Source organism: Cherax quadricarinatus, chromosome 81, assembly GCF_038502225.1.
Source record: "Cherax quadricarinatus isolate ZL_2023a chromosome 81, ASM3850222v1, whole genome shotgun sequence".
Taxonomy (NCBI): Eukaryota; Metazoa; Arthropoda; class Malacostraca; order Decapoda; family Parastacidae; genus Cherax; species Cherax quadricarinatus.
Window position 1 is genome coordinate 4297564 of NC_091372.1, and position 16112 is coordinate 4313675.

Below are 16112 nucleotides of genomic sequence, written 5' to 3' on the forward strand. Positions count from 1 at the left end.
ATGAACACGGAGTTCCATGAGTCTGGCCCTGGGGCAGAGTGCATGGGCATGTCATTTATCGCCTGTTCGAAGTCATTTGGCGTCAGGATAACATCGGATAGGCTTGTGTTAACCAAATTTTGTGGCTCTCTCATAAAAAATTAATTTTGATCTTCGACTCTCAGTCTGGTTAGCGGCTTGCTAAAAACTGAGTCATATTGGGACTTGAGTAGCTCACTCATTTCCTTGTTGTCATCTGTGTAGGACCCATCTTGTTTAAGTAGGGGCCCAATACTGGACGTTGTTCTCGACTTTGATTTGGCATATGTGTAGATTACCTAGGATAACCCAGAAAAGTCAGACAACCTGACTTATTTCCATCAAGGTCCCTGGGGATGGATGACTTTCAATGTAGTTGGGTGCTGGAGTTTTTCAAGGGTCTCAAACTCATATTATTTGCAGATGACACTACATACGTCTTCTCCCACCCAAACCCAGTCATACTCGCCAACACTATTATTATCGAATTGCAGAAAATGTCTACCTGGATGATGACTAATAAACTCACCCAGTTTGGAAACAAAGCTGCAAATGTTCCACATAACATAATGCTAAATGGATCACCCATCACAAGACTCACAGAGGGAAAATTCCTAGGAATCCACCTTGACAGTAGCCTCAAATTCCAGACACATATACAACATATCACCAAGAAATCTCTAAGGCAGTAGACATACGTACTATCAAAGATACGGTACTATGTTCCACAATCAGCTCTCCTGGCACTGTATTATTCACTCATCTACCCTTATCTCACATATGGAATTTGTGGTCTGGTGGCTAAAGCTCCCGCTTCACACACGGAGGGCCCGGGTTCGATTCCCGGCGGGTGGAAATTCCGACACGTTTCCTTACACCTATTGTCCTGTTCACCTAGCAGCAAATAGGTACCTGGGTGTTAGTCGACTGGTGTGGGTCGCATCCTGGGGGACAAGATTAAGGACCCCAATGGAAATAAGTTAGACAGTCCTCGATGACGAACTGACTTTCTTGGGTTATCCTGGGTGGCTAACCCTCCGGGGTTAAAAATCCGAACGAAATCTTATCTTATCTTATCTTAAATCACCTATGACCACTAATAACCCAACAAAAGGCAGCAGTCAGAATAACAAATTCCCACTCCCGACACCATACTCCACCAATATTCAAAAGTCTAAATCTGCTCACCATTTAGAATATCCACACTTATTCATGTGCCTACTACATAGAACACTACACACAAACATAAACCCTCCACTCAAACTTCTCCTCACCAACCTTAACAGGACACATGACCATAACACAAGACGCAGATCTCTTTTTGATGTACCTCGTGTCCATATCACAGTGTGTAAAAACTCTAGGCACATAAAGGGCCCCAAAATCTGGAATTCATTACCAAAAAATACTAAAGTAACCTTAGACTAAATGCTCAATATTCCCATAACATAATTTCAATATTTATTTTTGAACCTACTGTCCATTGTCGACAGGAATAAATTGGAATCATGTTTCACAAAAAGATATGGTAAACATGAGGAAATTAAATCTTCATCAGAGTACAAAACAAATTCTGGCCACGAAATAGAGCGAAACACCAACGTCAAAGACCTGGGAGTGATTATGTCGGAGGATCTCACCTTCAAGGACCATAACATTGTATCAATCGCATCTGCTAGAAAAATGACAGGATGGATAATGAGAACCTTCAAAACTAGGGAGGCCAAGCCCATGATGACACTCTTCAGGTCACTTGTTCTATCTAGGCTGGAATATTGCTGCACTCTAACAGCACCTTTCAAGGCAGGTGAAATTGCCGACCTAGAAAATGTACAGAGAACTTTCACGGCGCGCATAACGGAGATAAAACACCTCAATTACTGGGAGCGCTTGAGGTTTCTAAACCTGTATTCCCTGGAACGCAGGAGGGAGAGATACATGATTATATACACCTGGAAAATCCTAGAGGGACTAGTACCGAACTTGCACACGAAAATCACTCACTACGAAAGCAAAAGACTTGGCAGACGATGCACCATCCCCCCAATGAAAAGCAGGGGTGTCACTAGCACGTTAAGAGACCATACAATAAGTGTCAGGGGCCCGAGACTGTTCAACTGCCTCCCAGCACACATAAGGGGGATTACCAACAGACCCCTGGCAGCCTTCAAGCTGGCACTGGACAAGCACCTAAAGTCAGTTCCTGATCAGCCGGGCTGTGGCTCGTACGTTGGTTTGCGTGCAGCCAGCAGCAACAGCCTGGTTGATCAGGCGCTGATCCACCAGGAGGCCTGGTCACAGACCGGGCCGCGGGGGCGTTGACCCCCGAAACTCTCTCCAGGTAAACTCCAGGTATGAATATATCCTTTGGTTTATATAAATTAGATTCACCTGTAATTAATAGATATACTGTACAACTATGATAAATTTCTTCAGTGTTAAGTAGTCAGTAAGCCAATAAATTAAGTCGGCCCATATTGCCTAGGCCCTAGGCATAATAGAGGCTCTCTTTGCACTGCAACCCATTATTGTAAATGCATAATCTCAATGTACTACTTGCAAATAAATAAATAAATTTTATTTTGGTGATTGCGCTAGTTTGTGGTTCCTGTTGCGGTGTGGATTTTCTATTTCTTGTTTCGTTTTTCGGTGGTGGTTATCAAGAGCCCTGGGAATAAGTCTGCCTGTACTTACCTGATTGTGGTTGCAGGGGTTGAGACTCAGCTCCTGGCCCCACCTCTGCACTGACCTCTACTGGGTCCTCCCTCTCCCTGCTCCATGAGCTTTATCTTACCTCGCCTTAAAACTATGTATGGTTCCTGCCTCCACTACATCACTTTCTAGGCTTTTCCACTTCCTGACAACTCTATGACTGAAGAAATACTTCCTAACATCTCTTTGACTCATCTGAGTCTTCAACTTCCTATTGTGACCTCTTGTTTCTGTGTCCCAACTCTGGAACATCTTGTCTCTGTCTACCTTATCTATTCTGCGCAGTATTTTATATGTCGTTATCATGTCTCCCCTGACCCTCCTGTCCTCCAGTGTCGTCAGACCGATTTCCCTCAACCTTTCTTCGTAGGACAATCCCCTGAGCTCTGGGACTAGTCTTGTTGCAAACCTTTGCACTTTCTCTAATTTCTTGACGTGCTTGACCAGGTGTGGGTTCCAGATTGGTACTGCATACTCCAGTATGGGCCTGACGTACACAGTGTACAGAGTCTTGAACGATTCCTTACTGAGGTATCGGAACGCTATTCTCAGGTTTGCCAGGCGCCCATATGCTGCAGCAGTTATTTGGTTGATGTGTGCCTCCGGAGACATGCTCGGTGTTATGGTCACCCCATAATCTTTCTCCTTGAGTGAGGTTTGCAGTCTTTGGCCACCTAGCCTATACTCCGTTTGCGGTCTTCTTTGCCCTTCCCCAATCTTCGTGACTTTGCATTTGGCAGGGTTAAATTCTATACTGTCAGTTTTGGCGTCCTGGTGTTTAATATGTTTATTATGTACCTCATACCCATGGTATGGGTGGTAGTCAAGAACGTTACCAAGGTACATAATGGGTCCAGGGACTGGACCTCAAAGTTATGATAGCTGAACAAGTTACAAAGTTAATGAATAATGTAAGTAAATTTACTTACTTCTATACATGGCTACAATCATGAACAAATTATGTATAATATATGTGGTATTAATGAGCTTGTTGATAAACACCTTAAGCAGACAAGAACTCCAGCACTAAGGCCCCTCAAGGAAGGTTCCTTGATGTTGGTGAGGGGCTTTTGATTTAGGAAATTGGATCTGTGCTCCAGTTCCCCGAATTAAGCCTGAATGCCTTCCACATATCCCCCCCCCAGGCGCTGTATAATCCTCCGGGTTTAGCGCTTCCCCCTTGATTATAATAATAATAACAATCCAGCACTATGGAACATAATGGGTTGTTAACATTACATAACTTGTTAACTATCAGTCACACCTGCTCCAGTCATATATTACAAGCTCAACAATATCAATAAATAACTTAGTCTGACTTTTTTGGGGAGTTATCCTGGGTAATTTATCCCAGTGAAAATAAGTAACTTTTTTAGGTTATCCAAGGTAATCTACACATGCTGTTATGTATGACGATTTTATGTAACTATTTATATGTACCTGTACCTGAATAAAGTTACTAATTTCGTGTTACTATATAAGACAGTGTTAGTGAGTCACAAGTGTTGCTGGAGTCAGTAATATTGTCAGTGTTAACAAGGACACAACCACATGTGCCTTAATTACCTTCATTATTAACAGTATTTTTTTACCTGGCAGTGACAAGGACGTTGATTCTCACTAACAACTGTTGTTACAACTGAACTAACATTAATAACTCTTAGTTCAGTCATCACAAACCCAACAAACTACATCTATCATCAAGACCTTCATTAGCCTCTAATTAAACAAATACATTATTATATTTTTGGTATTTGTTGTCTTGGTACAGCATGAGGATTATAGACAATATTTTCACTTTTATTTTCGTAATAATAGTATGTCATGCTGTTGTTGAAGGTGAAATTGAGGAGCAACACAAGAAACCTGTTAGTCAAGTTAAACTTTGTATCCTTTTATAACAAAATAATCGGGAATTACTTCTTTTTGATTATAATAATCGGGAATTACATGTTATTTTTATTTAGTGACTCAAGGTAATTAACTCCAGCTAGCAGACTGAGGGACTGATTACCTTGTCTCCTGTGTGTGGTGTTTCAAGGCTGACAGACTGATTACTACATCATTACCACCTTCGAATATCATTTTTGTGTTAGTGTTGCAGGGTATCCCATGGTGTTGTAGGGTATCCCATGGTGTTGTAGGGTATCCCATGGTGTAGGGTATCCCATGGTGTTGTAGGGTATCCCATGGTGTTGTAGGGTATCCAGTGGTGTAGGGTATCCCGTGGTGTTGCAGGGTATCCCATGGTGTTGCAGGGTACCCCATGGTGTTGTAGGGTATCCCATGGTGTTGTAGGGTATCCCATGGTGTTGTTTACCTGGAGAGAGGTAGGGTATCCCGTGGTGTTGTAGGGTATCCCATGGTGTTGCAGGGTATCCCATGGTGTTGCAGGGTACCCCATGGTGTTGCGGGGTACCCCATGGTGTTGTAGGGCACCCCATGGTGTTGCAGGGTACCCCATGGTGTTGCAGGGTACCCCATGGTGTTGCAGGGTACCCCATGGTGTTGTAGGGTACCCCATGGTGTTGCAGGGTACCCCATGGTGTTGCAGGGTACCCCATGGTGTTGCAGGGTACCCCATGGTGTTGCAGGGTACCCCATGGCTCAGTTGTTAGTGCACTCGCCTCACACACTGAGTGTTCAGGGTTCAATCTCCGGCATGGGTGGAAACGTTGGACATGTTTCCACACACTTACTGATCCTGTTCACCAGCACTGTATGACCCTTATGGGTTTAGCTCTTAGTTATGATTATAATAATAATAATGTCCCTGTTCACCTAAAAGTAAGTAGGTACTTGGGTATCAGCCACTTTACATCTGCTGTCAAAGACCTCTGTAAATAAGTCACTTTAACTTTTTTAGGCTATCCTAGGTAATTTACTCTATGAATGATAATTGTATTTATGTACCTGTGCCTAAATATACTTACTACTTAGTCCCTGTTCACTTAGCAGTAAGTAGATACCTGGGTGCCAGTTGACAGGTGTGGGTTGCATCCTGTGTGACAAGCTTGAAGGAAATAAGACAGACAGTCCTCAGTGACACACTGACTTTATTGGGTTATCCTGGGTGGCTAACTCTCTGGGTTAAAAATGTGAACAAAATCTTATCTTACTGTAAAAATAAATACACCAGTGTAGCTTTATTACCAAAACATTTTGCTTGTGCAATAGAGCACTTTAAATTTTTGTCACTGTTGTCCTCTTTGTGATATTCTATGACCACTATTCCACAACCTGACTTTTTTTTTGGGTTATCCTAGGTAATTTACACATGAATGATAATTGTACTTATGTGTACTTGTGCCTAAATAAAGTTACTTACGTACTTAGCCGGTGGCCTGGTGGCTAAAGCTCCCGCTTCACACAAGGAGGGCCCGGGTTTGATTCCCGGCGGGTGGAAACATTTCGACACGTTTCCTTACACCTATTGTCCTGTTCACCTAGCAGCAAATAGGTACCTGGGTGTTAGTCGACTGGTGTGGGTCGCATCCTGGGGGACAAGATTAAGGACCCCAATGGAAATAAGTTAGACAGTCCTCGATGACGCACTGACTTTCTTGGGTTATCCTGGGTGGCTAACCCTCCGGGGTTAAAAATCCGAACGAAATCTTATCTTATCTTATCTTATCTTACAATAATTTGTCAGTGTTCATTACATACGAATGAGTTCATTACATGCTTAAGTAGCATCTTGCAAGATGATAAACTTAAATGTGTAGAGGTACATGTATTAATGGTGCAATGTATCAATTAAAGTGAGAAATTAAATGCTTAGAATGTACTCAAGCAAGTTATAAATACAGTGGTACCTCGAATTTTGGCCGAAATTCATTCCAGGAGGCTGTTCGAGTGCCGTTAACGAACAAATTTGTTCCAGTAAGGAGTAATTTAAATTAGATTAGTCCATTTCAGACCCACAAAAATACACTTACAAAAGCACTTACAAAAATACGTAATTGTTCGAGTTGAGAGCTGTTCAAAATTCGAGTTACCACTGTACTTTATTAATTTCACCTTGTGTTAAATGTGTACTTGGTGTTATTTCTGCCCCTTTTTTTTAGCTGAAAATTTACCACTGTTGAGGCAAATACAGAGACATAGCTAAAACTTGCATCATTAATGGCAATTTGTAATTTTCAATTTACCATTTTTCCCCAGTATTGTTAGCATTGTGTAATTCTCCTTAACCGGTATGCAGTCCAAAGTTTGTTTCAGCAGAGACGGGCAGAACACAAAGCTGCTTGTGAAACAATAATGAACATGGGGAATTTCATAAAACAGCAAAAAATGGTGGACATCCTTGCAAGAAAAGCATTTGAGGTGAGTTCAGTTCATGTACAGTACTGTAATTCCTGTTTATTTGGTTATTATTTTATACTGCATTACTGTACTATACTATATTTCTTATTTCATATCAGCAGCAGCTGTTGTTCTCTAGCACAGTACGGTAGTAGTACTGTATAGGTACAGTCCTTAAAACACAGTTCCCTTACACCCAGAATTCTCTCAAAATAGGTTTTTGAAATACAATACGTATTATAATTAAAATTCAATAAAATAAAACCATGATATAACAAACCAATGGGGAAAATTTTCATTGTCATTTAAATCTTAATAGGGTAATTATAAAAATTAGTAAAAAAGCACTGCAACACTATACATTTATACATAATATAGTAATATAATCACAATTTACAGATATACTGTAATAAACATTGAAAACTTTGTAATAGGTATTGGGACAAAATCAAGTGACGTTAAGAGAGGCAGGTTACATCCCAGGAATGGATTTCCCTGAAGATGAGAAAGTACGTGATGGTAAGTTTCTTACTTGATCTTTGTTCATTTTTGTGGAGCTTAGCTATCAAACACTGAAGAGCCTGGACCCATATATTGCCTGATTAAGGAATACAGTAGTCACAAAATTCTAATCAAGGAATGGAGTAGTCATAAAATTATAATCAATGAATACATTAGTCATGAACTTCTTTGAGTGACACAGTACATGTAGTCACAATCTTCTACTTTCGTTATGCAGTAGTAAATTCAACTTATGAATGGCATATATCAGTATCCACTAAGTTTTATGTTTGTGTGTATGTTAATAGCTCAGATTCCTGTAATATTTCTTTTCCAGCCTAGATTGCCTTGTTTTTGATTGGTTTATGGGGACAATGATCCCCAGAACTGTTAACTCATAACAAATAGCCTCTTAATTCAGTGTTAAGATTCTGGGCAGACTGTGATTTAGCAGACTGGAAATTAAAAATTCTTATTGATCTTTGGGAAGAAATGAAGAATTTTCTGTGACTTTGACACTCCCTCACTCTCTCTCTTTTCCTCATGAAAGACAATAAAATTTCTACCGTTACTAATAATAATTTAAGTGTGACTAAAATTAAAACAGCATTTGCCAAACTGAGAAGCAGTATCTATATGTATAATGGAACTACATATTATTGTTTTTAATAGGTACTGTGCGGTATGACCCTATGGGTGTGGCACTGCTCCAGGAATATAATAATAATACTGCTTTTAATAGCATGATCTCTGACCCATGGAATTTGCACTATCATACTGCATTGTATTTATTTATTTTTTATTTGGACATGATGCATAGTTGTACAAAGAAATATAGTAGTTGGGTGTACATGCCAAAAGCCCCTTGTATGCAGAGCATTATGGGCAGGCTTAAAATTAACTTAAGATTAACTAAGTAATGATATATTCTGTGGTAAAAATTACAGTCAACAAATTACAACATGAAGTACAAATGAGTATTTCAAATAAGAAGCATTAAAGTTATACAAATCTGTAGCATAACATTGTATAATATAATCGAATCAGATCGAGTAAAATCAATGATTTGTAGTGCAGAAACAGGTCATGTGGTCATTAGATGTGTTACTGAACATTCAAGGGAATGGAGTATTACATTACATAATGTAGTTAAAAAAAAACATGGTTTGATAGGGTCACAGGTTATACATTTATGAGATTCAGTTATTTAGTATTTGTTTAGTTGTGGTTGAGTGTACATTATAAGTACTGAAGAGGGTCTCGAACTCTGAAATATACAGATCCTGTGTCCTGTATTGTATTTTTGGTATTTATTTGTAGTAGTATATTATGACCTGAGAGTAAGAAAGACTATTTATTGGTGTCTGGAATACAACCTTGTTTTTCCATATATCTATAAAATTTTATTTGTGCGTCTTTCCATAAATGTATTTCCAGCACAGATCAAGAGCTTAGTATACAGTATTCAAAATGTTCAAAGTTTACATTAAAAATGTTACACAGGGTACATTAATTAAATTGCACATTTATTCATCTTTCATTCTCGTGTTCATATTTATGTACTGTACCTTGTCATCTTCTAGTTTGCTATTTCATCGTTAATTATAAGTAGTACAGTGTGGTGTCTCATTCTGTTGATGAGGTTTTATTCAGAAGTGAATGTGGAAATAAGTAATGATGTACTATTTGATTTTCTGGGACTAATATAGGTGTATATATTTAACATCAATTTATGAATATAAGAATGATGTCTCCCTTTTAAATTAATAAATGTGCAAGTCTAAGCCAGATATAGTGAACCTGAATAAAATGTTGTTATTATTACATGTATATAACTGAATCTGTTGTGTATTAATGTCAGCAAGGCATGGACAGATTCAGGAATTGTCCAAGGAAAGGCTGTCCTATGTATCAAGGAAGGGGCATAATAGCCCACTAAAGGCATAATTTTTTATGAATTAGTATTTTTTAATGCCATATGTTGATTTTTATACCAAAAGTAACAATATCTTTATTTACTACAAGTACATGTACATGGTATACAGGCCTAGCTGACATCAATGACATACTACTATATAGAAAGCCCCTTGCTATGTTGATCATTTCAGACAAATTAGGTCAGTTTTGTCCCAGGATGTGACCCACACCAGTCCACTAACACCCAGGTACCCATTTTAAACTGATGGGTGAACACGGACAGGGACAGCAGGTGTCTTATGGAAACACGTCCCTAATGTTTTCCAGCTGTACCGGAAGAGATTTAAACCCCGGACCTCAGTGTGTGAGCTGAGCTACGGAACACATGAGTAATAACTCTGCAAATTGAAAGATTTTATTTTGGCCCCCAAAAAAAGTATCTTTCAGAGAGGCCATGAGAGAAAGCCATGGCCCCCTGGCTGCCCTTGGATTCACCCCTGCAGTATGGCCTTAATTTCAGTATGCAGAGTAATAACAAAATTTCAGTTTGTCAAATCCCTACATACATACTGTGTTTGATTTCATATGTTAATACAGTACAAACACAGTATTTTATAATAAGAGATGCCATTGTTGTCATCCTTGTGTGTGTGTACTTGCCTGTTTGTGGTTGTAGGTGTTAGTCTTAGCTCCTGGCCCCCACCTCTCATCTTGCTGCTTGCCAAATTGACACTCTTCTAGCCTCTTGAACCCTATGGTACCTGTTCTTAAAATTGTGTGGAGGCTGCCTTCAACACTGCTTCATCAAGGTCATTCCACTTCCCAACCACCCTGAGGTTGAAAAAATACTTCTGACATCCCTGTGACTCGTCTGCATCTTCATCTTCCGGTTGTACCCATGAGTACCTGTTTCCTGTCTCTCAAACAGCCTGTCCTTGTTTGCCACATCATTTCCTCTGAGTATTTTGTATATTATCATGTCTCCCCTGGTCTTTCTGTCTTCCAGGGTTGTTTGATTCAATTCCTTTAGCCTTTTCTCATAGCTCGTGCCACTTAGCTCTGGAACTAGTTTCATTGCATGCCTCTGTGCTTTCTCCATTTTCTTAACTTGTTTCCTCAGGTGTGGGTTCCATACTGGTGCTGCATACTCCAAGATGTGTGTGTTTATGTAATCACATTTTTATCTGCTCCTTCAAGGGAATGCCTTGATTTTAGCAAAAGGCTCTTGATCTAAGAATTTTGAGCTCCACTTCCCTTCCTTGCATCAGGCTTGATTTTCCATCATCCCTCCCATTTCCCATGTCCTGTATTAAGGATTTAGAGCTTCCTTTTTTGTTGTTTAACACACCAGCCATCTCCCACCCCACCAAGGAAGGCTAAAAAAAAAAAAAAAAGAAGAAATGCTTTCACACAGTTTTTCTTCTTTTTATATTTAGTAATTTATACAGGCGGCATTTTAGTCGCCTCTTATGACACGCGTGGTTTACAGAGGAGGAATTCTTCTTCACTTTCTCTTGGATTTGGAGCTTCCTTATAAATATAATTATTATTTGTGCAGCTTTGTCTCAGACGCTGGAGAACACGGCTTTCATGGGAGAGTTACTGCTGCATCTACCTGACATAATGCACAGTCTTCTACGAGATCACAAACCTTGGCAGCTGGTCTTCACTTGGGGAGCATTCTTTGCAACACAGTCCAAGTTCCTGGATAAAAATACTAACAAATTTATTCACTTGGTATGTATCATTTAAACATTCATCAAGTCAGTTTGTGATAAGCTGGGCTGTGCTGCATACTGGAAGATGAGTTCATTTAGAGTTGTGTTAGGAAACAGTGAATATGTACAGCATTACAGTAAGGTTCCATTGGGTGAAATTTATGCATCCATCCCCATCAGCCTGGTTGATCAGGCCAGCAAAAAATAGGTTTGGTTTGGGACTGGGCCAAGGGGCCGATGACCCTAAGTTATTATAAGGAAAAGGAAAGGTACTGTATTTATAAAGGAAATAGTCTGAGACTTGAGCCTTCTATCTGCAGATAAGAAATATTACCAGAACAGTGGGAGATGTTTTCCAAGGAAATTGACTTGTTACCTGGTAAAAGTACCAAATCAGCTGGGTTGAGGTGGCTATGTTGGTCTATGGGCCCCTAGCAGTAACAGAGTTGTTGGCCAAGTACTTAATAATGAGGTCTGACCTGATGATGGCCTTCAAGAGTAGAACTACTCTCCAGACCAGTCACAGGAATGTGAAGGATACAGTAATGTCATTCTACCACTTAGTTTTTGAAGGAGAGTACAGCACTCATGAGCTCAGTCAGTGTGGGTATAAGGAAGCACTTTTTGTTTAGCTAAGTGTAACTATTCACATGCAACGTTGTAAGAATGAATATTATAATTATGCAGATAACTATGAATCTTTTTTTCTTATCAAACTGTTCAATCACTTCTAGATACCGCACTTATGAAAAGTAGTTTTGATACACCAGCTGAGTTAGAATAGATTCAGAGATCCACCCTCTGGAGTGGAGGAGAAAAGTTTACTTGGAAGGTGTCTGAGGGCCTGGTCCCAAACCGACATACTGCCATCGAAACATATTAGAGTAAATGATATGGGAGAAAATGTAGAATAAATCCAGTTAAAGGCAGGGGCAACATGGGCGTAATAAGAGAACATTGCATCAACATCTGAGGTCACAGACTTTTTTTTTAACGTTTTGTCACAAGATATCAGAAACTGCCAGAATGTATGCAGAAGTCTGCAAGGGAAAACTACAATTTTCTCCATATGTCAGATCAACCAAGCTGTGATGGATATGTGGGCCAGCCAGTCAATGGCCACAATAACCTGGCTGACCAGACAAGCTTGGCTGAGGAAGTAGAAAAACTCTTTTAACCCATCTAAGATTCTTTGCTTTACTCTGCTCCACCAGTGTGTACTATGGTTCTCCTTTTCTCCTATTTGGCAAGCAGTTGTCAAGACCTGATTTTATTTGGCAGCCCCCTGGATCCTAGTGCAGACTTGCAATTGTCTTGTGCATTCTATGGACTCAGAAGATGACCTCGTGTAATATTGTTGAGCTTTGGAAGTTTGAAAGAGTCTGTGTAGATTCTGTGTCTTATCTTCCCTTATGTCTCCTCCAGATTTGAGTCCAGCTCAGATGATTATTAAAGGGGTATTGGAGCCCAGAAAGCATAGATGGAAGAGGAGGATTTTTCTTTGTTTAAGTGGGTCCAGCAGCCCTCACTTTTCTCCTACCCCTCACACAGAAGTTTCTTTTTAACCACATTGACCATTTCCCTCCCAGGCAGGCTGACAGAAGGATGGACAAACATTCACCATCACTTTCTCAGTATCTGTTGTGCCAGCCAAGCACAAACATGTAACAGAGATGGTTGTTTGAGGAGAATCGACTTTGAGGATAATGTACAAAGAATTACTTAGTGGGAATAAAGTCATAAGGATTGCATCACACTGATAAAAGCTCATAGCCCTTTGTACTACACTGATTGTAGAATGGAATAAAGGATTTCTAGCACCAGTAGTTGGTATTTATATAAGTTGGAGGCAAAATGTTTTCTTAAGAGTCATTGGGCCCTCTTCAGCATAGGAAACTATTTCCTTTATCAAAGGTAATTACTGTTCTGTATTTTAAGCATTTGCATCCTAAATGCTGATGAACCATTGCTTAGTAGTACAGGTATTTTCATTTTAACATTTTATGTGCTGCAATGCCTCATTATAAACATGTATCTAATAATTATCATACTCATATTATCTGAGCTTGCACTTTATATCAGTAACTTAATTTCCACTTCACTTACCAGTATAGTTCCTGAATCTTAAGTTTTAAATATACTGTACTTCTGTTATTTATAGTACAGTGAAATACTAGTATATTTATGGAAAGTGCTCAGCTACTATACAACACAGTAGTGTGCTACAGGTGTTGCACATGCCTAATTCATCAACTTCATATTATATACCTTAACCCGTAAACGGTCCAAGCAGATCTACGTTCACATGTGTAGTGCTCCAAAAGTAGCTCTACGTTTTTTTTACATATTTTCAAATATAACAAAAAAAAAAGTAGATCAAAGTTTTTTACACATTTTCAAATGTAAAAAAACAAAACGATCTACTTTTTACATACTTTCAAATGTTGAAAAAACGTATATATACGTTTGGACCGTTTACAGGTTAATGTAATGATCTAATATATCTATTTGCATTTAATATATGGAGCAATAATAGAACATGTTAACATGCAGGTATCACAAGAATTGGGGATTGTAGAAAAAGATGTGCGGTACACCAACCCATACTCACAGAGTGCTCGACACGAAGTGCATGGAGCTTCAACACCCGCCAATCAGTCACCCACCAGCAAAGCTAAAAAAAAGAAGTTCAGAAAGGGCCCACAACTCTCTAGGCAGTTTGGTGATTTATGATAGTATTTAAATTATCAGATGCTGTATGATCCACAGAGTTCATACTGCCATTGGAATGAGAGATCATTGGGTTAGATCCAAGGAAGAGGAAGATATCAAGAGCCCTTCACCAATATCAAGGTACTTTAATTTTTATTTTTTTCAAGAACAGCTGTCTTCCACCAAGGTAGTGACCCAAAAAAGAGGAAACATCATTCATTCAATTACTGTCTTGCCAGAAGTGTGCTGACAACACAGTTCAGAGGATCTCTGATCTGCAACATCCTTTCATAGTGCAGGCAATGTTTTCCCTACTTCCAGCCCTCAAGTCTGGCTAAACATTTTTCCCTGAATCCCTTGATAAATGTTGCCTTGATCACACTCCAAAACCATGGCATAACCACTTGCTTCCACTCACTCCTATTTAATGCACTCACACAAACCTGTTGGATGTCCAAGCCCCTAGCACTGAAAGCCTTTACACCCTCCCTCCAACCTTTCCTGGGGATAACCCCTAGCCTCCCTTCCCTGCACCCTAGATTTATACTGTATACCTTCCTAGTCATCCTATTCTGCTCTATCCTCTTTAATTCCCAATCCCCGTCAGCAATGCTTCCTTAGCCCCCTGAATAAAGATTTTGGTATCCCCACACCTTCTAATCTCCAAGCTCTGAATTCTTTGCACAATTTTCACACCATACTGCATGCCCTGTATTATTTATACTCACAACTAAGAGTACTTTACTCTATTGCTAAGATTTTTTAAATATGAATATTAAATGTAAACTAAAAGCAATAATTTCTAATTCTCTACTGTATTACATAAAAATATTTTTTTATTAAAAATTATTATCTATAGTTCTTGTTTTCTTGAATAACCAAGGAATGTTATGATACAATAGGACTAGGACTAATCACTATGCCAGACAGGAAATGCAGTAATCTTGGTGTATACTTGTCCTCCTTGATCCTGGTAGGCTGCTCTTGATCTGAGGAATTGGACTTATCCTCCCCATTCTTGGGTCAAACCTGATTGCCTCCCATTTCTAGGCCCTGTGTGACCCCTACAGATTTAGCACTTTCCCTAAATATAATAATAATAATAATAATAATGATGAAGATATGTGTAAAGTTGTCCACCCCTCTAAACCTTGATCAGTATGATGGGCATGTTGAATTAGATGTAAGTCAAGAAGCAACATCAGCATACAAAATCATTGACAATTAGTCAGCTTGATGATGATGATTTACAGCTTGGTTCTTTGCCATATCCTCCCTCTTCTTTAGGAGGTATATGTAATGTTCCTTAAGAAATACCAGAAGCAAATGGCCTGGTGGCAAAAGCTCTCGCTTCACATGGTGAGGGATCCGGGTTTGATTCCCGGCAAAGGGGTGGAAACATTGGACGTGTTTCCTTACACCGTCTGTCTTTGTTCACCCATCGATAAAATGGGTACCTGGGTGTTAGTGGACTGGTGTGGGTCGCATCCTGGGGCAAAACCGACCTAATTTGCCCGAAATGCTCTGCATAACAAGGGGATTTCTATATAGTACTATGTCATTGATGTCAGCTATGGTCTATGTACTGTGTACAGCCATACATGTACTTGTACTGTAGTAAAATAAAGATATTATTATTATTATTATTATTATTATTATTATAACTACATTATCTGGGGTATGCAAATGCAAAACACCAATTCAAATTTTTTAAATAAAATTCAACAAACTAGTTTTAATTAAAATGTGTTAAATTGGTAAGTAAAAATCTAAACTAACAGAAGTAAACTGAATACTTACAGTCTGACAGTTAGTCTGACTGAAATGCTCAGGCATGCTAGTGACTTTCTTTGTGCTTAACAGTTTTTATAATGTAAACTCACATTGTATACTCAGAAAGAAATAAAGTTTTATTTGTATCTCATATTTAGTATCTCCATGGGGAAGTGGAACAGAATTCTTCCTCCGTAAGCCATGCGTGTTGTAAGAGGCGACTAAAATGCCGGGAGCAAGGGGCTAGTAACCCCTTCTCCTGTATAAATTACTAAATTTAAGAGAAACTTTCGTTTTTCTTTTTGGGCCACCCTGCCTTGGTGGGATACGGCCGGTGTGTTGAAAGAAAGAAATTTAGTATCATTTCGTGCAACTAACTTTATTATTATTATTTTTATTAGAATTTTTATTGTAACTTTTTAATTACCAAATACGTATTGTATTACCTAAGAATGC

At 39.2% G+C, this 16112-nt stretch overlaps 1 protein-coding gene across 3 annotated transcripts; it reads left to right on the plus strand.

Annotated features, from left to right (window-relative positions):
* The first annotated feature begins 4115 nt into the window (after positions 1-4115).
* LOC128699877 (coiled-coil domain-containing protein 134) lies at positions 4116-14741 on the plus strand. Of its 3 annotated transcripts, none has more exons than XM_053792689.2 (5): positions 4196-4617; positions 6935-7056; positions 7470-7554; positions 11012-11190; positions 13725-14741. In XM_053792689.2, the coding sequence occupies exons 1-5, from the start codon at positions 4503-4505 to the stop codon at positions 13902-13904; spliced, it is 681 nt and encodes a 226-aa protein (XP_053648664.1). In that variant the 5' UTR covers positions 4196-4502; the 3' UTR covers positions 13905-14741. The 3 variants fall into 3 exon arrangements, with proteins under 3 accessions (XP_053648665.1, XP_053648664.1, XP_053648667.1); XM_053792692.2 differs by lacking the exon at positions 4196-4617 and adding an exon at positions 4694-4821 and having other exon boundaries at positions 6955-7056; XM_053792690.2 differs by lacking the exons at positions 11012-11190; positions 13725-14741 and adding an exon at positions 8209-10511 and having other exon boundaries at positions 4116-4617.
* Positions 14742-16112: the final 1371 nt, after the last annotated feature.

Bases quoted from the DNA above. Each gene is read 5' to 3' on its own strand.
- LOC128699877 (XM_053792689.2), top strand. From the start codon at position 4,503: ATGAGGATTATAGACAATATTTTCACTTTTATTTTCGTAATAATAGTA. The intron at 7,057-7,469 runs GTGAGTTCAGTT...ACTTTGTAATAG, and splicing joins TTGCAAGAAAAGCATTTGAG to GTATTGGGACAAAATCAAGT. The intron at 7,555-11,011 runs GTAAGTTTCTTA...TTATTTGTGCAG, and splicing joins AGATGAGAAAGTACGTGATG to CTTTGTCTCAGACGCTGGAG.